Source organism: Microtus oregoni, unplaced genomic scaffold, assembly GCF_018167655.1.
Source record: "Microtus oregoni isolate MIOR12 unplaced genomic scaffold, Mior012 000070F_ref0000104, whole genome shotgun sequence".
Classification (NCBI taxonomy): Eukaryota; Metazoa; Chordata; class Mammalia; order Rodentia; family Cricetidae; genus Microtus; species Microtus oregoni.
The window spans coordinates 4,856,218-4,881,232 of NW_024543977.1; the positions used below are offsets into that span (position 1 = coordinate 4,856,218).

General features: G+C 42.0%; 1 protein-coding gene across 1 annotated transcript; it reads left to right on the forward strand.

The window, feature by feature from the left end:
• LOC121440695 (lysozyme-like protein 1) lies at positions 1 to 24,674 on the forward strand. The gene is made up of 4 exons (XM_041641489.1): positions 1 to 139; positions 620 to 778; positions 22,256 to 22,334; positions 24,605 to 24,674. Exons 1-4 carry the CDS (start codon positions 1 to 3, stop codon positions 24,672 to 24,674), a joined length of 447 nt encoding a protein of 148 aa, XP_041497423.1.
• Positions 24,675 to 25,015: the final 341 nt, after the last annotated feature.

Consider the following 25,015-nt stretch of genomic DNA (forward strand, 5'->3'; position numbering starts at 1 on the left):
ATGAAGGCTGCCGGCGTCTTGGCCCTGATTATCAGCCTCAGCGTCGTTGCAGAATCCAAAGTCTACACTCGATGTAAACTGGCAAAAATATTTGTGAAGGCTGGCCTGGACAACTACGGAGGATTTAGCCTTGGAAACTGTGAGATTCCTCCCCGCCTCCCGGCTCCTTCCACTTTAGCTTATGAGCGTCAGCCTGGAGGTGCTGATCTCCACCATGTCCCCAGCCTGGCCAGGTTCCACTCCCACCGGAGAGGCTGCTAGCTCTTCACACGTTCTCCTAAGCTGCACACGCTCACCCTCTCTCTGTTTCCCCACCGTCCTTGGTTTCTTATTGTTGGAGTCCTGGGGTTATGATCACAGGGAGGGAAAAGAACAACCACTCCACCCATCCCGCTAGCTTCCCTGGAGAAGCCTCCGCTACTGGCTGCTGTGAAAATTGCGGTTGGTGCCCCTGCTCCTGTACACACTCCCGTGTCCTGCTGATATTTCTCCCTTGTGCACCCCGTCCACGTGTCTCCTGGAAGGGGGCCAGTGCATAGCATGTATAAAAAAATTCACCCCATAAGGCAGGCTGAACTAAGGGACTGTGCTCCCCTTAGATCCTTCTCTCTCCACACAGGGATCTGCATGGCCTACTATGAGAGCCGCTACAACACCACAGTTCAGAAAGTGTTGGAGGACGGGAGCACTGACTATGGCATATTCCAGATAAACAGCTTCACGTGGTGCAGAAATGTAAGACTGCAACAGAAAAATCACTGCCATGTTGCCTGCTCAGGTACTGTTTCTGTTTATTCAAATTCTTCATCTTCAGGGGCAAAGATAAGAACATAGATCACAAGAGGTATGTCTGCATCTGCTTTAAAACTCCAAGTTCATATTCACATGTAAGTCTGTTCCTGGGCCAGCAGAGGACTCAGTAGCTTCTCCGATGGCATATGTATGCTAACGTCTTATTCGTCCTAGAGCAGTTTTTAGTAAGCCCTCCACGAAAACAGGGCCGAGCAAATGACCTAGGTTTTCCCCTGCATTGAAACATTTCAGTTTTCCCTATGAATGGAAACATTCCTTGCCAAGTTCACCCCAGAACCAATGGTCTTTGTGCACTGAACTCTGTGTTTCTTTGTGTGGATTACAACAACGGGGCTCAGCTTCCACTGCTTAAAGAGTAGAAATTAAACTAGGATTTGCTTGCTGCTCTTTGCCCCTGTTACTCACGGGAGACAAGTGTGACCAGGACTGAGAGAAGAAAACAGTAAAACACAACGTGCCTGAGCTCTGCTTTACCAAGCCTCACCCAAGAGAGTGTGTGCTGACAGAAAAGCTAACTCGATGGCTGGCCAGGAGGGGATGGATGGATTGATGTGGGCTCCAGAGGTAAATGATATTTTAAGAAATTTTCAGGGCTGGGAATCTAGCCCAGTGGCATTTAGAGTTTGCTGGAGACCCTAAGGTCAATGCCTGGTTCCACTAAAAAAAAGAGAGAGAGAGAGAGAGAGAGAGAGAGAGAGAGAGAGAGAGAGAGAGAGAAGAAAAGAAAAAAACAAAGTTTCATGGAAAACTCTGAATGGGGACATGGAAGACAAACAGGACTTGAGAATCTAGAGACAGAGAAAAGTCATTCTAGGCAAAGCTAATGGCCAAACAAAGACCTGCATGGAGGGGGTTGACACATTCTTCCTAAAGGGAAGGAGAGAATCCTGAAGAATCACAGCAAACATGGTAGGAAAAGCTGGGAACTGCCCGTCTAAGAAGTTTGCCTTGATTTCTGCCTGCAGTGGGCAGACGGCCGTGGTCAGCCCATTTAGCACTGATTGCAGAGGACTGGTTTGCAAGAATAGCATGAAGGAGGCCAAAGAGGACACCACCTCAGCGGTGCTGTGGTAACCATCATGAGAAAGTGTTCCTGCCAAGTGCATAGCAGAAGCGAGGATCTTTGTGCACTGAACTTTTTCTTTTCTAGGTAAAACATTTCCTTAGATGTTCAAGAAGAAAAACATAGGAGTCTATGCATGAATTTAACTCAACCGATCCCATGTTGCTGTTTCACACAGTTGCCCAGCAGAGCTCAGTAGCAATGGTGCTCATAGAGGGAGGGGCTGCAGGCGAGGAAGCAGAGCTATGACACAGGTGGGGAATCCGGGAAGATTGCTGTGTTCTTCTTCCTAGTTAATTCACTGATGTGTCCCCAGTACCTAGAACATTATCTGGCCATAGTTGGGGCTCAATAAATGTTCACTTATTAAAGATATGAATGCAAAGAATGAAGGACAGGACTGAAATCAGTCAGAAAATACTCTGGGCCAACTTCTTTGGGAGCAGAAAACAAACTATGTTTTAAATAATTTTTGTTTCATCAAGGTAAGCAGATAGCTGAATCAGGCATCGATTTATCGAGTGTCCATACCCAACATTAATATAGAATGGTTACCACATTCCGGGGCAAATCACCCAGCTATTTACTAGCCCTTCATAGAAAACATTATTTTGGCAGGCCCAAGATCTGATTTTTCCCCTTGATTCTAATTTCTTTTTCTTCTGGATCCATTTCAAACAAATTCGTACTATCTTACAGGTGAGAGCTATTGGTCCACAGAAGATGCCTTTTTGATTTTTTATCTTCTGTGCTAAAACTATCTCTATCTTTGATAAGACTTTTCAGCTTGCTGAGGGGCAGATCAGTTCCATTGCATTCTCTAGGAGCTTGTAGTAGGGGCTTCCTGCTTGTTGAAGGAGCTGCGGGCCTCTTCCCACAGTCCGGCTCCTGGCTGCCTGGCTAGCTTATACCCCGAAATAACAACACACAAACTGCATTTATTTAAACACTGCCTGGCCAATTTCTATTAATGTGTGTAGCACGGAGGTGCGCTTACCGGGAAGATTCTAGCCTACATCCATCCTGGGTCAGAGCTTCATCGCATCTGCCCGGGAGAGGGGAGCATGGCCTCTGAGCTCACTTCCTCTTCCTCCCAGCATTCTGTTCTCTTTACTCCACCCACCTATGTTCTAACCTATCAGGGCCAAGCAGTTTCTTTATTAATTAACCAATGACCTTCCTCCATCACCTGCTAAGTGTGGTAATCAGAGCAGCGCATTCCCTGCACCCAGAGCTGAACAGGGCACTTCAGAATGCTTGTTCTCTGCTTAGGTTGATTTCAATGATTTCTTTGATTGCTTTAGGAAGCAGCTAGAGCACTAATGAGACACACCTCCGAGCGTGTCTGTGAGGGGGTTTGCTGAGAAGTTTAGCTGAGAAAGGAAGACATGCCCAAAATGTGGGCAGCACCCATCCAAGGATGGGATAAGAAGAGTGAATGGAGCCAGGCTCACCGATACACACTTTAACCCCAGCACCCAGGAGATAGGTGAGTTTGAGGCCAGCCTAGTGTACAAAATGAGTTCCAAGACAGCCAGAGCAATATAGTGAGTTTGTCTCAAAAACAGACAAATAAGAAAGACAGAAAGAAGGAAAGGAAGACGGAAGGAAGGAAGGAAGGAAGGAAGAAAGAAAGGAAGAAAGGAAGAAAAGAAAAAAAAACCGGGAAAGTTGAGTGAAAGGAGACAGGAGCTGAGCACATTCATCTCTCTGCTTCTGTACTGGGACACAATGGTGACCGTCAGCCTCATGTTCCTATTGCCACCCATGCCTTTCCCACCATGATGGACTGATTCTCCTCAAAAATCTTTCATTCCTTTCCCTTTATTTTTTTTGTCATAACAACAAGAAAACATCTAATACACCATTTCATCCCTTAAACCAATGAGTGTATGACCTTACTTGGCAAAAAAGGCTTCAAAATTGTGACTGTGTGTACTGAGTTTGTGCAAGAGAGAAATATCCAATGAAGTGATTAGAACCAATGTAAGCACGTGAGCCCTTGGAAGCAGAGCGTCTGCCTTTTGAGGTCACAGGGGGGCAGTAACAGAGACGAAGATTAGAGACTCAACCAACATTGCTGTCCTGGAAAATAGTTGAGTGAGACATGAACCAAGCAATGTGGGTGGCCTGCAGAAGCTAGGGGTGTCTCCTATATTATATCAAGCAAGAAAGCAGACACCTCAGTCCTACAACCAGAGGGGGACTAAATATTATCAAAACACAAACAAGCAAGGAAGCGGGCTGTCACCTAGACCATTCCAAAAGGAAAGCATGAGCCAATGCGTGATTTTTAACACAGCTGATCCCATGTTGCCCCATCAGGAAACTACAAGGAGAGCTTGTGCTGTGGATGCCATGATGCTTGGGGGCCATTTGCTTGGGCAGAAAGAAAAACCTAGTACACTTCATCCCTACTTACAGTCACTGTGTTCATTGGGAGTCACTGAGAAAGCTAGGGCAAGGCACAGTCTAGGGAAAAGGAGTGTCTTGAGAACAAAATGAAGAAAGAGCTCTTGTGATTTAGCAAGCGGTGGCAGAAAGGAACGCTTGCAGAAGTAGAGAAGAAAAACACCATGAGGAAATCTCTAATAGAAACATGGGAGAAAGAGAGAGAGAGAAAACAGGAGAAATACTGACAAGAAAATGAACAATACTGCAAAATACAAGGATATGACCCTTGACAGGAGAGATGAGGAGTGCAGAATCTTTCATGAAGTTCCCATGTCCACTCACAGCACGTGAGACCTACTATGTAAGGGAGGCTCACACTCAGGCGTACTCCCCAAACTCCAGAACAGTAAAGAGAAACAAAATCCACTGTGCGTTTTCACTAGGAAAATGAGGGCTTGTGGTCCATACCAAAGATTAAGCATAGAATGAGCAACCTAAAATTTCTCAACTGCAACTCTGGTAGTAGAAGAGGAACAATGTGCCCAAACCTTCGAAGAAGAATAGCTTCCCATAGAAGTTCCTCTATCAGTCAAACTGTTGATACATTTTGAGTATATCGTGAACACATTTGTAGGCAAGTTGCTAAAAACTAAAAACTATTCCTCTAGCCTAACTCCTCCCAGATCCACCCCTCCCCTACAAACACACTCAACTTTGACCTTTCTTTCTTCCCCCCACTCCCCTCTTTCTTTCTTTCTTTCCTCCACTGAGTCTAGTCTGTGTTGCTCAAGCAGTCTTAGAAGTCGGGTGTAAAGTGTGGTTGACCTGCCAGGACTCACATCACCGAGGAAAACGGACTCTCCCAGCAGACAGCGAATGCCAGTGTTTCCTTGCTGATAGTTCGTTCTCACCCCCCCCCTTTCCACGCTGGGATTTATTTCTAACTCAAGCTTGCACTGCCTTATGCATGTTGTCACACCTGCTACAAGGAGTTCACATGTGTACGACCTGCGGGGTCTGGAAAACTGTCCCCTTAAGTCATTCGTCACCTCTGACTTTGCAGACCTTTCTGACTCCTCTTCTGTAAAGACCCTAAGACTTTCAGGAGGGCATGACATGGATGTCCCGCTGAGGGCTGAGCACTGTCCTACCTCCTCTCTTCATTTTTGCCTGTTGAGAGTCTCAATAGTAATGTCATCTGCTGAAGAAAAAAAAAAGGAAGCTTCTCTGGTGAGAACCTAATAATGTTCTGTCTATGAGCATAGTAACAAGTCATTAGGAAATATTTTCATACTATGTCCATTTAGCACAATGATAGAATTGGGTTCGCCCTATGGCCATAGTCTCTCAGCCATGTCAAGAGTGCCAGGTATGGGTTTCATCTTTGAAGCAGGCCTTAGATCCCATCAAAAAGTGTTTGGCTTCTCCACAACACTCTTGGCCTCTCTTGCCAGGTTGGTTTTTAGTGTAGCTTGAAGGATGATCTTTAGGTCGCCCTTCTCCTCCAGCAGCACCCATAACACCTTCCAGCAATCCAGAAAAGACTTAAACCCAACTGTTAAAGAGTGAATGATCTTTCTTTGGAAAACAAAGAGGGTGGTGATGTGGGGGACTGGGAAGAGCAGGCATTGCCATCCCCTAACCTAAAGCAAAATAAAAACAGGGCTGTGACCAGTTTCTCCCTGAAGAATCTGTGGAGGAGACGCGGCCTCCCTTTGGTCAACAGAATTCTATCAAGTGACCTAAAAAAAAAAATATAGAGGGAAATAATCCCAGACTCACTGTTCTCTCTCCCCACTTCTCCACTGGTGTTCACTCCGACTTAAGCCTCTGGAAGCCAAGGGACATGGAAGTCCATTGCTGACTTCTCTGTGGATTTGCCTGCCAGTGCTCATAGTACAGAGAAGACAGATGTGGAGGAAGGTTCTAGCACAGCTGCCATGTAATTTTCTCATAACACTATCAGAGAAGGTTTTTCACAAGAGGATGACTCAAGGCAAGAAAAAGATGTAAATCAGGATAACAAGGCTTAGAGCCAGCAACCAGGACCCAACAAAGAAGAATGGCCGAGGGAATGCTTAGCATGGACCAGGGAGGCTAATCTATGTGGTTTCCAGACTGAAAAAAAAATGGATCTTTGCTCTCCAGCACTTAGTTTGTCTCCATGTGAAGGAAGCTTGGGTGCTTTGTAGTTATCAGCTGAATGTTCAAACAGTGCCTCTTACGTCTTCTCTTGTCTTAGTTCTGTTAAGAGTGAGAAAGACATCCTTAAATTAGTGCATAGCATAGTTGTAGTGATATTTCATTTGTATTTTAATAAATAAAGCTTGCCTGAAGTTCAGAGAGTAAAACAGCCGCACTGATCAGCCTTACAGACCAGGCAGTGGTGACAAACACCTTTAATCCCACACTAGTTTGCCATAGAAACTGGGCCATAGTTGTGCACACCTTTAATCCCAACACTAGAGAGGAATATAAGATGGAGGAGACTGGTCAGCTCAGTCTCATTCTGAGGATTTCTGGAGACAGGAGCATCATTTAGAAATGAGGTAAGAGCCAGTGGCTCACCGTTTTTCTTTTCTGACCTTCAAGTTGAACCTCAAAGTCTGTCTCTGGGTTTTTATTAATCATGCTACATTGTTGTAATTAATACAGTTTCTGTGTGATTATTTGGGTCTGGGCAGCTGGGAATGAAAGCGGAGTCTCTGTCCATGCATAGATTTGATTTCTTTCTAATGTGTGGATGTAGCGGCGTAAACGAATGCAGACAGATTGTAAAAAAATATATATAGTTTTAATGTAGAAATAGACTTACAGAACCACCGTTCCCGCGGAGACCAGGAAAGCAGAAGAGACAGCTCGGAGCATGCTCGCCAAATTTATAGGCAGACATTAGCCCGAGGCGAACACGCCCCCTAAGCGGCGGGACTTATCCCTACATCTCCCCTTTTTGTCTAAATAAGACAGAACTAAACCAAATACAACTACATACAATAACAACAAATAATAAATATAACAAACAATATTGAGAACAAAAGCTTTGCTAAACATTCTATCTCAAGGAGTCCAAATAATGTAAAGAGTAACTACAATTATATAATCTTCAACTCAATCAAAGATCTGAGAAGGAAATAAACACTACTCAACAAACGAGATATATCCAAAATGTGCAACAATTGACAGAGACAACTGACTACCTGGGCAATCACCCAAAGTCTCGTTTGCAATGTTGAGTCAACCAATTTTGGCTAAGGCCTAACATAACTGACATACCATTATTAAAGGCAAGGAACTTTTCAAAACTATCTTACCCTCTCTTGGCAGGATATGACAGTCCTGTTTTATCCATTGATGCAAGCTCTGTATCTGTGTCAGTGGTTGAGGTATGGGCATTTCTTTGCCCAAAGGCCAGTTCTGCCAAATAGAAAGGCTCCAGGTGGAGTGTCTTTGGTGCTCAACATTCTCTCGGGGAATAGAGCGGTGTTGCCAGGAGCAATTGTGTCTCACTATCACGAAACTCTGAGTTAGAATAAAGGCCATTTTCTACAGCTCTTTGAAGAGGTTGAAGATTATCTATCTATACTGAGTATAATCTCTATATATCTAAAGAACCTGATTAGTCTGATTATAAATGACAAACTTAGATGACTATTTATCTATATAATTCTCAATATCTATCTAACTTAAAGACTAAGACAATAAACAACTGTGTAACAAATGAGGATAATGACCTCCAAATATAAACACTGTACAAATATACATTGCAATATGGCAAATATATATCAATACACAAACATTATATAAGTATCTTAATCAGAGGTAGAAATGTACATTGCAATATGGTAAATATATACAATATATATCAATACAATATATGTCAATACATAAAAATGTTTTAAACAGACATAGAAACATGCATGCATACAATAGTCAATATAATTTAACTTTGTATCAATATACAAGAATTGATACCAATATATTTGTCTAAAAGCAGTAACTCACAATTATAAATCTATTATCCCATCATTCCCTCTTTTTTTTTTCAAAATGATCCCTGAGCTTATAAAATTCCTCCCCAACCTCCCAACCCCTAAATGATGTCCCTAAACCCAGGGGTAAACTTTACTGGGAGAGGGGACGTCGTCCTCTAGAATTACTTCCAGCTATCATGGGGGCGACGTTCTTTCTGGGGGATCCTGTGAAAGTAAAATGATGGTTAAATTTCAAGATCAATGTCTTTTAAAATTGCAAATAGTCTCTGAGTATTTTGTGGAGGTCTGGCCAGAATGTTGTACAAGATGTGCACCATTTCAGCTAACCAAGTTGGGATCGTCTTGTGCAGCTGGTACCAAAAGCAGGTCTTTTAGTAGCACTATCAGTATCATGACGTCATATCAACCAGGTAGAGTTGTTGTTGTGGGGCCCCATCTTCTTCCTGGAAACTTCAAATGTCACTTCAGGAAAAACTCATTGTTCATTGTAAAAAACTTAAACATTAATCATATAGACATATATAGACATACATATATATATTCAATGAAAGGCATGATAGATATATTCAATGAAAAGTATGATAGATATGAAGAAAAGCAAAGATGTTTTCTAAACTCATATTTCTTTCTGTCCCATATCATGGCTCTTGACATGAGACAGAAACTCCAGAAACTCTGGGTTTTTCTCTTACTAACAGGCTTGGAATTGGAGAGGGACTGAGCCAGAGTCCAACTTCAAAACCGGCTCTATATATTTATAAAGAAATGTTTAATAAGACATATAAATAAAAATTAATACTTACAAAATGTGTCCATCAATCAGTAATTAAATATTCAGGGTCCCTCAATTTCTTTGAAGATGAGTATTTTCCTGTGGAGATAAGAAAAGAACCCTGCCTCCAACCTATCTGTATTTCTTACCATCAGTATGTTCGCCATCCTTATGAAAGAATTGTTATTTATCTTTTCCAAGTGGCTTCTCTTCTTCAAACCGAACCTTTATTAATTTTGATGGTATCCACAATTTTTCCTCACCTGTGGAGTTAAGAGCAAAACCCCTTCCCCAACGTAGCACATATCCTGGCTTCCATTGTGAGGTCAGCACATCCTTGAAATAAACTGGTTGATTTAGTTCAGTAGACTTTTCCATTATCCAATGTCTTTCTGCAGCCGTTGTTCCCTTCTCATTAGCTTTGAGAAAATTCAAGGTTAACAAAGCATTATGTAGCCTATTTCTGGGGGTGTTTTCCACCCCTTTCTGTTTGTTCAACATATCTTTTATAGTTCGATTTGATCTTTCTATGACTGCTTGACTTGTAGGATTGTATGGTATACCTGTAACATGCTTGATATTGTAATAATCAAAAAACCGTTTCATTTTCCTAGAAACATAAGCAGGACCATTGTCCGTTTTTATTTGTGTAGGTATACCCATGATAGCCATAACTTCTAATAAACGAGTGATTATTGAATCAGATTTTTCTGAACTTAAAGCAGTTGCCCACTGAAAGCCTGAATAAGTGTCAATGGTGTGATGAACATACTTTAATTTGCCAAATTCTGCAAAGTGGAACATATCCATCTGCCAGATTTCATTCCTTTGGGTGCCCTTTGGATTAGCCCCTGCAGGCAGTGGCGTTTGGTTATAGAAAGAGCAAGTAGGGCATTTCTTTACAATCTCCTTAGCTTGTTGCCATGTAATTGAAAAATCTTTCTTCAAACCTTTGCTATTAACATGATGTCTTTTATGAAATTCAGAGGCTTGTAGCACACTACCAATCAATAATTGATCAATTTCTGCATTACCTTGTGCTAGAGGACCTGGCAGACCCGTATGGGATCGGATGTGTGTTATGTACATAGGGCAAAGCCTGTTCCTGATCAAATCTTGAACCTGGAGGAACAATGAGGTTAGTTCAGTATCATCAGGTATAAATTCAGCAGTTTCAATATGTAAAATAACTCTTTCTGCGTATTGTGAATCTGTAACTATATTAATAGGTTCTTTAAAATCCCTTAGCACCATAAGAATGGCATATAATTCCGCCTTCTGGACAGAATTATACAGACTTTGTTCCACTTTATCCAAGTCTTCTGATTTGTAACCTGCCTTCCCTGATTTATTGGCATCAGTATAGAATGTATGGGCTCCAGTGATTGGAGCATCACGGACGATTCGAGGAAGAATCCAAGAAGTTCTCTTTATGAAGTTAAGCCGCTTGCTTTTTGGATAGTTGTTATTAATGTCTCCCAAAAAATTAGTACAAGCTCTTTGCCATGGTTCATTATCTTCCCATAATTTCTTTAGTTCATCAGCAGTGAAAGGCACTATAATTTCTGCTGGGTCTATGCCTGCTAGTTGACGAAGTCTCAGCTTGCCTTTTATAATTAACTCAGAGACTTTCTCCACATAAGTTTTCAGTTTCTTACTTGGTTTATGTGGTAAAAAGATCCATTCCAAAATAATATCATCTCTCTGCATTAAAATTCCTGTAGGAGAAATTTTTGATGGTAGTATGACGAGAATACAATCGAGCTCTGGATTCACCCTGTCCACATGTGCCTGTTGTAATTTTTCCTCAATCATTGTCAGTTCCTTTTCTGCTTCAGCTGTTAATTCTCTGGGACTGTTTAAATCTTTATCACCATCCAAGGTTTTGTTCAAATGAATTATTAGATCAGGTGTTATTCCAATAGCTGGTCATAGACAGGAAATGTCTCCTAACAGTCTTTGGAAGTCATTAAGAGTCCGTAGGCGATCTCTCCGAATTTGTGCTTTTTGTGTCTTAATTTTTTACAAACCTATTTTATAACCTAAATAATTAACAGAATTTCTCTTCTGAATCTTTTCAGGAGCGATTTGCAATCCCCATTTAGCTAAAAGTATCTTTATTTCTTCAAACAGTCTGTTCAAGTTATCCATGTTTGAATCAGATAACAAAATGTCGTCCATGTAATGGTATACTATAGATTTGGGGAATTTCTTGCGTATTATTTGCAATGGTTGGTTCACAAAATATTGGCACAGGGAGGGGCTATTTAACATACCCTGGGGGAGAACGGTCCAGTGGTACCTCCTCGAAGGTCGAGAATTGTTATAAGTAGGCACTGTGAAGGCAAATTTTTCTCTATCTTCCTTTTGCAAAGGTATAGTGAAAAAACAATCCTTTAAATCAATAACTATGAGAGGCCATCCTTTTGGTAATAAAGAGGGCAAAAGAATTCCAGATTGCAGAGGGCCCATAGGTTGAATAACCTTGTTGATGGCCCTGAGATCTGTCACCATTCTCCATTTACCTGATTTTTTCTTAACCACAAATACAGGAGAATTCCAAGGGCTGGTAGATTCTTCTATATGTCCAGCATCTAATTGTTCTTGTACCAGCTGTTCTAAAGCCTGTAACTTTTCCTCAGCTAAAGGCCATTGCTTTGTCCATATTGGTTTCTCAGTCAACCATTTTAGAGGCAAGGCTGTTGGTATCTCTGAAGGGACATCAATTGCTTGTTCTTGTACAGCCCGAATGGCCGGTTTTCTCCGTTTGTAATATCTTTTAATATTATTCTCAGAAATATAGGCTCTAAAAGTAGCAGGAATGTTAATTTCGGTATTCCATTGTTGTAATAGGTCACGACCCCATAAATTCATTGCAATATTGGCTACATATAGCTTTAATTTTCCTATTTGTCCCTCTCGCCCTATACATTCAACCCATCTCGTGTTCTGCCTTACTCGAGATAGGGTTCCAATTCCCAGGAGCTGAACATTTACATTCTGAAGAGGCCAATACGGATGCCAAGATTCTGGGGTAATGATACTTACATCAGCACCCGTGTCCAGCAGGCCAGTAATAAAAATGCCATTTATACACACTCTCAGTTTAGGTCTTTGATCATTTATAGAAGTTTGCCAAAACACACGTAACTTATCTTTCTGATCATTATTGCTTGTAACAGTAGGCACGGGGCTTCCTAATTGTCCTGATGAGGCACGTTCTCTGCAGAAACTGGATATGACTGCGCCATGTTTGCCATGGGGGCCTGTGAGGCCCCCCCCTCTCACGTTTCCCGGCTGTATCAGGTTGCCTTGTCTATCTCTTGTAGACCTGTATTCATTCGTCCAATGTCTGCCTTTTCCACATCTTCTACATAAACCTGAAGGCTGAGTCCTCCTATTTCTGTTATTTCTAGAAGATGCATTATTATTATTATTTCTGAAAGATGCATTATTATTATTATTTCTGAAAATCCGTTGTCTACAATTCCTTTTCATAAATGGGTCACCATTTTGCCACAATTAAAACATTTGGTATTCTGGTGTCTCCTTTTACCATTGGAAATTGCTTCTTCTACCCATGCTTCAGTGCCATAATCAAATGTATCAACATTGAGTGTATGCAAGACCCATTCTTCCAAAGGCGCTGATCTGAGCTTTAAAGGCCCCAAAATCCTTTTGCATTCCACATTTGCATTTTCATAAGCCAAAGACTCAATCATTATATGTCTTGCTTCTGGGTCAGATATCCCTATTTGTACAGCCTTAGTTAATCTTTGTAAAAAGTCACTAAAGGGTTCTCTCTGACCCTGTTTAACTCTGACAAATGATTCCATTCTCTGTCCTGGGTCTTGTACCCTGTCCCAAGCCCTTAAGGCTGCTGTAGTACACATGGAGAGTGTGTTTTCATCCAAATTAGCTTGTTCCTGAGGGTCGGAAAAGAGCCCTTCACCTAGAATTTTATCTAGGGAAATGTCAATTCTCTTTGCTTTTTCCTGCTGTTCTAAGAGTCTAGCCTCTTGCCTGAATAAGCATTTCCATTTCAATTGCGGTCCACTCTCAAGTACTGCAGAGCTCAGCTGGAGCCAGTCCGAGGGGGTTGCTCTGCTTGTCGTGGCCCAAGATCTTAGCATCTCTTTAACAAAAGAGGCTTGCATCCCAAAAGTCATGACAGCCTGTTTAATTTCCTTGAGGTCATTCATACAGACAGGCTCCCATGTATCCTCCTTGATGACCCTAGGGTTTCCTGAACCAATCACCTTCTCTGTTGTTATTACTGGAAAGGCAGGTAGAGCTGTAGGTAGAGCTTTGTGGAAATTGTCCCGGAGAGATTTACCCACAGATGTAGTTAAAATTTGCCTTTCTACCCTTTGCTATTCTTCATCAGAATTTAGAAATTCCTCAATCTTTTCAATTCTATTCACCATTGCCTTCTGCAATGTCTGAATCTCCTGTCCAGAATTATGTTCCAAAGCCTTCATTGAGGATTCTAAAGTATGAAGTTTGTCCGTTAGAGATAACATCTCATTTTTGGACATAATTTTTATGGCATAAACCGTGCCTTCTTGTATTGACAATCTTTCCATCAATCTGCCATAAGCTTTAGACAAAATCCGATTGTCACATTCAGCAGTTTTGATTCTCTCAGTTAATGTTTCATTTCCTACAGAAAGGGACTGAATCTTATGGTCCAGATCAGCTGTTCCCTCTTCCATAGTAATGAATTTCTCCTTAATATCAGCCACTAATGTTTCAGTTCCTACAGAAAGGGACTGAACCTTACGATCCAGATCAGCTGTTCCCTCTTCCATAGTAATGAATTTCTCCTTAACATCAGCCTGGAGAACTTCAAACTGATTCTTGAGACGATTGTTATCAGCCTGGAGAACTTCAAACTGATTCTCGAGAAGATTGTTATCAGTCTGGAGAACTTAAAACTGATTCTTGAGAAGATTGTTATCAGCCTGGAGAACTTCAAATTGATTCTTGAGAAGATTGTTATCATTCTCGATTGTTTTTAAGCGTTCAATCTCTGCCTTAAGAATCCTGGATTTGTCTTGTAAAGACTTTATCATATTTCTATTATCAAACCATTTGGTGCCAATGAAAACTACGAATCCCAGAAGGATCCATAGATGTGGGGTGATAGACACCTCTTGTAAAATCTCCCACATGGTACAATTAAAAAAACTGTTAAATTCTTGAACAGTAATGTGTTCAGACATTTTATTTATAAAAGAAAATTTTTTTACCTGCAATGATCGGTTCCTGCCAGTGGTGGTTTCTGTGTTTTTGGAGCCTGTCCTAGAACTAGCTCTTGTAGACCAGGCTGGCCTTGAACTCACAGAAATCCGCCTGTCTCTGCCTCCCAAGTGCTGGTATCAAAAGCATGCGCCACCACTGCCGGCCAAGTCACTTTGTATCAGACCAAATCTGACGCTGTGGCAGCTTTTGTTGCAAAACCGCAGGTACTTGAGCTTCTGCTAATTCAGGCAGTGGGGTTCCGCTGCAAAACTTAGCCAAGGCAGGCAGAATGGGCCTGTGTCGCCGAGTATGTCTCGGACTTGGCATTGGGGCCGGAGTCACGAACTGAAAAACAGCACCCGGGAGGGTGCTGTGTTAGCTAGCGGGCTACCCGCTTGAGTCGGGGGCAAAATAGCCCGACGTTGGATGCCAAAATGTAGCGGCGTAAACGAATGTAGACAGATTGTAAAAAAATATATATAGTTTTAATGTAGAAATAGACTTACAGAACCACCAGGAAAGCAGAAGAGACAGCTAGGAGCAAGCTAGCCAAATTTATAGGCAGACATTAGCCCGAGGCGACCACGCCCCCTAAGGGGCGGGACTTATCCCTACATATGGATTTCTGAAGCTCTGTCTTTAGGTATGTGCATATTAATGATGGTGGTCTTCTCAGTGGGTTAGCCCTGCTCTCCCTGGAGTCCTTCCTCCCCTTAACCAGGGCACCATCTCTTACACAAACACTGTAGAATAGCGTGACTGTAACTGCAGCTTCTTCTGGGAAGGCTCTACATGGTCAATTTCCTTCCATTCTTTGCTTTACCTCATCTATGCCTGGGTACCATAGGTAAGTTTTTATAGGCAGAATATAGCTACCTTTTGTGTCCATCTGGCAACTACATATTTGTATTAAGTGGTTGAACCTAGGTCAGCAATTGCTTTCCTGAAGGGCTACACAGTAAATATTTTATTTAGGTTTTGCATGCCATATGGTTTCTGTTGCAGTTACTAAACCATAATGTAGTGTGAAAACAGCTATAAAAATATGTAAATGGTCAGACTTGAATGTTTTCCAATAGGGCTATATTTAAAAACAAGGGCTGGGGAGGTAGAATTTGTCGGCAAAGTGCTTGCTATACAAATATGAACACTGAAGTTTGGATCCCCCCATAACCAACATAAAAACACTGGCATAATCCCAATGAGAAGTAGGAAAAGAAGAGGATCCTGGGCCTTGCATGGCCACTACTCTAGCCAATCAGTGAGCTCCAGTTTCAGTGAGAAACTATGTCTCAAAAAGTAGGAAGTGACAGAAGACCCCCTGGTGTCAACCATTGGGCAGCATACATATATATGTATGTTGTCTGAGGTTTGAATACGATCCTTGCTTTATGGGATTTTATCTCAGGCTGGACCCATGTATTTTATTTCTGCATGTTGCGCACCTCAAGGAATTCTATTGTTTTCACTTTATGTAATTACCTGGCTTTATAACACTTTATAACAGAGACAGCTTTCGCTGCATGTGACGTATGCTCCGCTTTCAGCGTTCACTCCTCATTCCTGGGACAGAGTCCTTTGGGCAGGCAGCTAAGGAGTATTCATCTCATTTAGCCTAAATCATTCCTTCAACTGTTTCCGGTTTGTGGTGGAAATCTCCTAACAAGCATGCCCAGCTTTCTCTGTCTCAAAGTGATTTCATTTTGGTTTCACTCTGGAGAGAGTTTATGCAAAAATAAATGTATGAAACAATTTCTGCATAGTACACATACAGTAATAAAATGCCTTAAATGCGAAAATGTTTGCATAATTAATATATATTTACATATATACATCCCTATATATACATGAGATTCTAGATGGAAAGGAAAAATTTCCATCCTTCTTCAGCCTGCTTCTCCTAGATTCGAACTTGGACACGCCTTTTGCTCAATGTTCTCTCAGCCTCTTTGAGTTCCTCTAAGGTGTTCTGGTTTTAGTATTTTCCACTGATTCTGTCTCCAAAATCTCTGATCTTTTCCCCTGAAGTGTCGAATCTATCAAACTTGAATCCAATATCTTTCTTTTGCCTAGTGATAAGAAATTATTTCATACTCCATCTGATAGCATATTTGTTTGTTTGCATTGAATGTTTTATCCTTATTATGTGTTATGTATTGATAGCTCTTTTTCTACATAATAGCTTTTTTTTTGGCTACTAGCTAGTGTATTTAAGTAGACTTAGTGTGTGTCTGACTTGTTCCTGTAAGGAGGGAGTCCTTGTTGGATTTTGACAAGCCCCTGAATTCATCTTTAAATACCATGACAGAGTTCTAGACTAGTTAAGAGTTCATTCTCTATCAAAGCATGATTCTCCTGGCATGTTTGGAATGCCCCACAGCAGTGGTTCTCAACCGTTAATACACTTCCTCATGTTGTGGTGACCCCCCAACCATAAAATCATTATCATTGCTATTTAAAACTGCAATTTTGCTACTGTTACAAATTGTAATATAAATATCCAACATACAAAAAAATCTGATATGCAACCCCTACGAAAGGGTTGTTTGGACCCACACACCTCCTTGGGCTCATGACCCACCCACCGGTTGAGAATCACTGCCCTATAGGTTCAGGTAGGTCTCTTCCTCCTAAGTGGCTAGAAACAGGGTAAGTCTCCCAGCCTGCTGAGCCCTGCTATTGTGCAGTCCCAGAGCACTTGTTCCTGCCTGGCCCAGGGAGTTAGGTCCTTGGCTCATGCTGATTGTTTGAAGTGTGCTCTGCCTGCTGTTCAGATATTCTCCACAAATCCCTGCCCTGGGGCTTCTGTTCTATCTCTGTTTTGAACTACCTATTCTTCTCTGAGCAAAACCCATGACAACCACAGGGCTCCATGCCTCTGTTTTCTCTCTGGAAGGTCAACACAGTACCACTGGGTGTCCAATATCTGAAAATAAGCTTATTGTATATGTTGTCCTATTTTTCTGGCTGTTGAAAGCAGGAAGAAAAATTCTTCTCACTATCACAGATATATTTGACTTGATATGAACCGAATTCCTTCAGTTAATACTATCCCAATTTAATTCCAGTTAAGGAAGTCTTGGGAAATGCAAGCTCATCCTTGTGTAGGGAGCAAAAGTACTGGCGGTTGATGGTTAGCACTAAAGAATGGTCATAACTGTTTCTGCATCTTCTGGAGATGGAGGGCCAGGCTGTGGCCCAGTGATGGAGTACTTGCTTGGCATGCACAGAATCCTGTGCTCCATCCCCAGGATGGAATTTTTAGACACAGCTTTAAAATAGAAAGCAGGATGTTGACTTTCTACCCTAAGCAGCCTTCAGTGACTGCTGAACCTCAGCCTTGGGCCAGAAAGGCTGTAATTGGGAACAATGTTCTTTTGTCCCATGTGTTATAACATTTGTTATGAAACCCTAGAAATGAGTTAGCACTAGATATCTTCACAAGGTACATGACCTTACATCTATGAAGAATGCAGACTTCATACTACTTCAAAAATTATACAATCTCTTTCATTTAAAAACTGTCTTCCCAAAACCCATTCTTCCCTTTCTCAAACTCCTCAGAGTTTATTTTGATGTATTTGCTGTGGTTTAAATGTGTTCCCCAAAAGTTTATATGTTAGAAACAATACCAAATTCATGGGACTGGTATTTTGAAGAGGGGTGTTGGAAAAGCTGTTCAGGTTAGATGAGGATAGAAGAATAGGGACCCTGTCTGGACATTAGTGACTTTATAGAATGGGGAGGGAGGCTGCAGTGAGCATGCATGTTGTCTTCCAATAATGTCCTCTGTCACGTGCCTTCACCAGTAGGTCCCAACATCATGGACCAAATAAAATTGTCTTACTTATAAATTTTTAGTCCCAGATATTTTGCTAGGGCACCAGAAGATGGACAAAGTAAATATTCACATATATAAATTAAACACACATGTATATGCATGCATACATAAACACACACACCATTAATGAATTTCCTGATAAAATGGCAGTCTTTATTTTCTTCTAAAACATGGGTTTTGCTAATGAGAGATGATTGCAGGAAAGGCTATTGCTGGTGTCGCCATATATTATAGTCCATGTAGGTTAATCTTATTCAACAACGGGACATCTGAGTTGGCCTTTGGTACTTCAGAGAAGAAAAAGATATGTAAACCAAAACCATGGAGGTTGTCATTATTCAGGGGGAAGCAGGGGGAGGCAGGAGGAGGCAGAGGGAAGAAGGGGGAGGAAGAGGAGGCAGGAGGATGAAGAGAGAAGCAGAAGGAGGAAGGGGGAGACAGGGGAGGAAGAGGGAGGCAAGGGAGGAAGGGCGAGGAAGAGGAGGCAGGTGAATGAGGGGGAAGCAGAAGGAGGAAGGGGGAGGCAGGGGAGGAAGGAGAAGGCAAGCGGACTTTGACACGTGTTAACTGGAAATGAGAAACTGCTTTGGGTACCAGGTCCTGCTATTTTCTGTTGTAAAGTGAACTATTCCGTTATACACTGCTCCTGAGGAAGTGTTCCTATTCTTGTTTGACTAGACAATTCTGTCTATTTAAGGTAAATTGGGCAGAAATAATTATAGGCATGAATCCTTCCAAAAAGTCTTCTGCCTCCCCAGTTTCTGCCCCTCTGCTGCCCCTCTGTGGTGATTTCACTGTTTCAATGTCTCAACTCTGCATCTTTTCCTTGTTTCTCAATTCCAGACTTCCTTAACACTAAGCTAATCCAGTCATTTTCAGGAGACTTTTTCTTTATTATTCTATTGGTCTCCTGTCATCCAGGCTGGGCTCCACCTTACTATATAGCTGAAGCTGATCTTAAATTCATAACCTCCTGGCTTCTACCTCCGGAGAGCTAGAATTACAGTCATGCGCTGCCACCACTCAGCTCTAAGTAGCACTTAGGAACACACTAAGGAGGCCAACAAACGACTTCCCCCACAGCGCTCTCTTCCTTAACCCCACCTTCTGGTCCTGCTGTGGCTAGAAGCAAGTCCTAGGCACGGTTCAAACTGTTTTCCCATATGTATGGGATATACTCCCGTCCTCTAATAATGGAACATGGCAGGTTCCTCTTCACAGTGTGTGATGTTCCCTTCCCACTTCTTGAGACATCACCAATGTCACTTGTTGTAAAATCTATCCCCAGCCACTTGCAAAGGCGGGCTCATTCACTGGGAATGGGTCCTCAGTTGCCAGGGACAATGATGGTGCCCATTGCAATGACTGTTCTGAAAGTGAATGGGGATTTTCCTAAAGATACCTGCTGTGTTAACCCTTGGTAACGGACAGCTGCTGTAGATGCATGTCTTGAGAGACAAGACCTCCAAGCGGCTGGAGTTTTGCTGCTCCTGGAGAGTCTAAACTAAATTTCTATTCTTTAGCTTCTGTTTGGGGTTTGTACACACTGCTTTAGCAGCTCCTGCCTCAGCACAATCCTGTCTCTGGCTTTCTTTTTGTTGTGGTTCCTGTTTTTCCTTGCTAAATGGTAGTTTGTTTTAAATCAGAATCAAAATAAGCCACATTTTGAATAAATTTGCCTAGGGGAAATGTGACTACCTTGATCCTCTGAGAAAAGTAATACAACTGGAAGGAAATCAGCAGAGTGGAGGAACAATTCACTGCTAGCAAATTTACAAACAATTCCCTATTTGATGTTTTATTGAAACGTGACATTTCAAGTCATGCTTCTTCTTTCTGGCCATTTCCTTCTGACAGTAAATGCATTTCTGTTGTAAATGTTGGAGGATGAGCACCTTGATTTCAAAGCGTTGATATTTACATCTTAGAGCCAGTTCTCGTAAGACACCAGTGAGTTCTTTCTGTCTCTTTCTAGAGCTGTCCAATAGAGTATGGGACTTCTGTACTACATAATGGGAAAGCCACCAGGTGGCAACGCACCTGAGATCTAGCTAAGACAATTGAGAGGCTAAGGCTTGTTTCAGGTGGACTTAATGTTAATTAAGATTACTGTGTATTATCTTTTCCAACTTTATTTAAGTATAATTCATGAAACCCTATGTAAAGTATGTATACAATGTGATGGTTTCAGATCCATATATATTATGAAGTGATGTCTACACTCAGATAGTGAAACAGCCATAGTTACCAGGTATTTGTAAGTGTTTTATATGTGTGTGATATGTATACAAAGGGGTGTGGTAAATTTATGATATTTGTGTGTGGTGTGTATATGTGTGTGGGTATGGTGTGTATGTATATGGTGTGGGGGGTATGTATGCGGTGGGGGTGTGGCATGGGGATGGTATATGGTGTGGAGAGAGTATGTATTGTGTGTGTGGTGTGTGTATGAGGTGTGTACTGTGTATGTGGTGTATGTGATCTGGTACTTGTGTGGCATCTGTGTTATATGTGTGTGCATAGGGTGTGTATGGTATGTATGTGTGTGGTGTATGTGTTGGATACATGTGTGTATGTGCGAGGTAGGGGTTTGGAGAGGTGGTGTGTGTGTGTGTGTGTGTGTGTGTGTGTGATCCATGGTATATGGTGTGTATAATACAGTATTTACTACATAATATTGGGGGTGAAAGCTGAAAGATCAGAGAAGCAGAGCAGCCACTGGTTCTTATGTCTATAAAATCCTCAAACCGAATGGGGTATCCTATCTCAACAAGTCCTAGACTGAATGCTGAGCTCCTGCCTTCTCTCACCTTCTATTCCTCTCTCATCCCAGCCATATCACTTCCTATCTCCACTTCCCAGTGATGAGCCCCCCCCCCCCAACTTGGCTCTGTTTCTCTTTGAGACTGGATCAATCCAGTATAGCCTAGGGTGGCCTTGAACTCACGGAGATCCGGAGATCCGTTTGCTTCTGTCTCCTGAGTGCTGGGATTAAAGGTGTGCGCCACCGCTACCTGGCCTCCATGGCTAACTAGTGTGGCTAGCTCCTCACTCTGAGCTTCAGACAAGCTTTATTCGTTACAGCACAAACAAAATACCTCAATTATGCCGTGCCCTGGATCTCCAGCACCCTTTCGTCTTACTTCTGCAAGTTTGTGCTGTGACCAATATCTTGTCTCCTCCCCAGCTTCTAGACTCTAGGAACTACCACTCTGTCCTCAGATCTGCGCCTAGAGAACCAACTTTGCAAGAAGCAATGCTAGACTTCTCATTTCTGTATGACAATTTCTGTAATGTTTATGTCAAGGAAATTTGGAGATCACTTCCAGAAAAGAGGGGAAAAAAATAACAATCAAGGATTACATTTCAACTGAAAGATTTTGTTTGACAAATTAATAAAGAATGGAGCAGTTGGCTTCAAATTCTACATTTTCTTCACATGAAAGAAGTGTGCTCACTTGGATAATTCTTTTAATGTACAAACTGGAAAATTACAATAGATGAAGGTTTGGTCATTACTGATAGACATGGCATAGATGTCAAAGGGATCTGCGTGCAGACAGCATTGCACTGCCCTGCCTTACATGTATTCTCCAGGACAACAACAAAAAAATGGCTTCACAGTTAAGGGCTCTTGATGCTCTTCCAGAGGACCCTGAGGTCCCGGCATCCAAATCAGGCAGCTCACAAGTATCTAAAACTCCAGCTCCAGAGGGTCCGACATTCTGGACTCTGCAGGCACCAGCACAGACATCTCTCTCTCTCTCTCTCTCTCTCTCTCTCTCTCTCTCTCTCACACACACACACACACACACACACACACACACACACACACATACACACACACAATATATATATATATATGTATATATATATATATGTATATATATATAAATTCTAAACTTTTTTTTAATGCTTCTCACTATCCTCTAAAAGAAGCTCCCCAAATTTTCAGCACTGTATCACTCCCAGGTAGCCCAAGGTGAGCAGAGTCTTGAAGACAAAGACCATTATTGGTAAAGAAATTCATATTTCTCTGTAGGGAAAGTCACAACTCGAGCACAGAAGCTGTGGCGTAGGCGTAGGGACCCCTCAGACAGCAAAGGCCCAGCTAACCCGTACTCCTTTCTTTGCAGCCTTGATTACTGATGACCTCACAGACGCCATTCTCTGTGCTAAGAAAATTGTGAAGGAGACGCAAGGGATGAACTATTGGTGAGTGCCTCCCTGGGAGACTCAGGACGACCTGGGTGGGACCTACAGTGTGTATCTGTTCCTAGTGGCTGGGGTGGACATGGAAAACAGGTGTCTGCAGAATAGTCCAAGCAAGGGAACATGCGTGGTTTATGCTCACCCCCATGAGAGTGAGGGTCCAGAACAACGCACAAGCATGGAAGAGTCTTGTTGTTATGTGAAGGAAAAGGGTCCGTTTACCAACACAGCGGAGGATGGGGAGCCTGACTTTGCGCTAAATTTGTGTGAGATTTAGAGAGTGCAATAAAATATCTGGTGGACAAAGGCAATAAACAGCAGCGAGGATGAAATGGTCGAGTCTGTAAATGACAACTAGCAGGATCCACTTCTGAGCGCACCCTTTCATCTCTGTGGCTGGCTTTCTCTCTCTCTCTCTCTCTCTCTCTCTCTCTCTCTCATTCTTTCTTCTTCTTTTAATTGGGTGATTATTTTCTTTTTTAAAATTTTTTTTTATTGAGCTCCACATTTTCCTTGCTCCCCTCCTTGCCTCCCCCCTCCCCTTCAAATCTCTCTCATGGTCACGATGTTCCTAATTTACTCAGGAGATTTTGTCTTTTTCTACTTCCCATGTAGATTATATCCATGTATGTTTCTCTTAGGGTCTAGGTTGTTGTCTAGGTTCCCGGAGATTGTGAACTGTAGGTTGGTTTTCTTTGCTTTATGTCTAAAAGCCACTTATGAGTGAAAGCATATGATATTTGTCTTTTTGGGTCTGGGTTACTTCACTTAATATAATGTTTTCTAGATCTATCCATTTGCCTGCAAATTCCAAGATGTCATTATTTTTTTTTCTGCTGTGTAAAATTCCATTGTGTAAATGTACCACATTTTCCCTATGCATTCTTCAGTAGTGGGGCATTAAGATTGTTTCCAGGTTCTGGCTATGACAAACAAAGCTGCTATGAACATAGCTGAGCACATGTCCTTGTGGTACGACTGAGCATCCTTTGGGTATATACCCAAAAGTGGTATTGCTCGGCCTTGAGGTAGGTTGTTTCCTAATTTTCTGAGAAATCGCAATCCTGATATCCAAAACAATTATACAAGCTTGCACTCCCACCAGCAATGGAGGAGTGTTCCCTTTATCCCACATTCTCTCCAGCATAAACTGTCGTCAGTATTTTTGATCTTGGCCATTCTGACAGGTATAAGATGAAATCTCAGAGTTGTTTTGATTTGCATTTCTCTGATGGCTAAGGATGTTGAGCATTTCCTTAAGTGTCTTTCAGCCATTTTAGATTCCTCTCTTGAGAGTTCTGTTTACGTCTGTACCTCATTTTTAACTGGATTATTTGTATTTTTGATGATCAATTTATTGAAGCCTTTGTATATTTTGGAGATCAGCCCTCTGTCCAATATGGGGCTGGTGAAGATCTTTTCCCATTCTGTAGGCTGCCATTTTGTCTTGTTGACTGTATGCTTTGCTTTACAGAAACTCTAAGTGTCTATGCTGCTGGAGTTATATTTAGGAAGTGGTTCCCTGTGTCAATGCGTTCAAGTATATTTCCCACTTTCACTTCTATAAGGTTCAATGTGGTTGGCTTTATGTTGAGGTCTTTGATCCATTTGGACTTTTTTGTGCATGGCCATAGATATGGATCTATTTTCATTTTTCTACATGTTGATATCCAGTTATGCCAGCACCATTTGTTGAATTTTCTTTTTTTTCCCATTTTATATTTTTTGCTTCTCTGTCAAAAATCAGGTGTTTGTAGGTGTGTGGATTGATATCTGGGTCTTTGATATGGTTCCACTGGTCCCCTTGTCTGTTTTTATGCCAATACCAGGCTGTTTTTTAGTACTGTAGCTCTGTAGTAGAATTTGAAGCCAGGGATTGTGATGCCTCTAGAAGTTCCTTTATTGTACAGGATTGTTTTGGCTATCGTGGATTTTTTGAAGAATTTTGCTAGGATTTTTATGTGCATTGCATTGAATCTGTACATCGCTTCTGGTAGGATTGTGTGGCTATATTTCTAATAAAGCTTCCCAATCGGGCTACCCATTCGGTAGCTCGGAGCTGTGGCTGTCAGTGATCCATCCTTTAAAAATGCAGTTTGTTTGTTGGGAAGGCAGGCAGTGAGGTGGGGTGAGGGAGGAGAGACACAGAAAGGAATGAAAGTGAGACAGAGGAAAGGAAGCTTGGGATGTCTGAAGCAGGTTAGAGGTTCCACCCAAGGTCATGGGGGGAGGCATGCTTCCTTCTGCTCTTACCATCTCCATCTCCTTCTCAGGCAGGGCTGGAAGAAACACTGCGAGGGCAAGGACATGTCTGAGTGGAAGAAAGGGTGCGAGGTTTCCTGATCTAGAGCAGGCGCAAGGATGCCTGGCTGCTATTTCCCAGATTTGCAATGCCTATGGATCCCTTTCCCTCACAGTATCCCTTCTCAGAGTTGACGAGAGAATCCAAGTGGTGTTTAAAGGGAATAAATATTTCCGTTTATATCTCACTTCCCGGAGTAAAGTTCAGTGATGTCATAAATGCCTTGATGGTGTGAAGACTTGCAGAAATGTCTCCGGAATGTTTAAGGGCTGGAGAAAAGGAGCTTTTATTCTCTGCTGTAAAGGTTCCTAAGTGTGAATCCCTGATGTGTCTGCTCATTCAAGCATGAGGCTTTTGAAGGGCAAAAGATGCACTTGGAAGG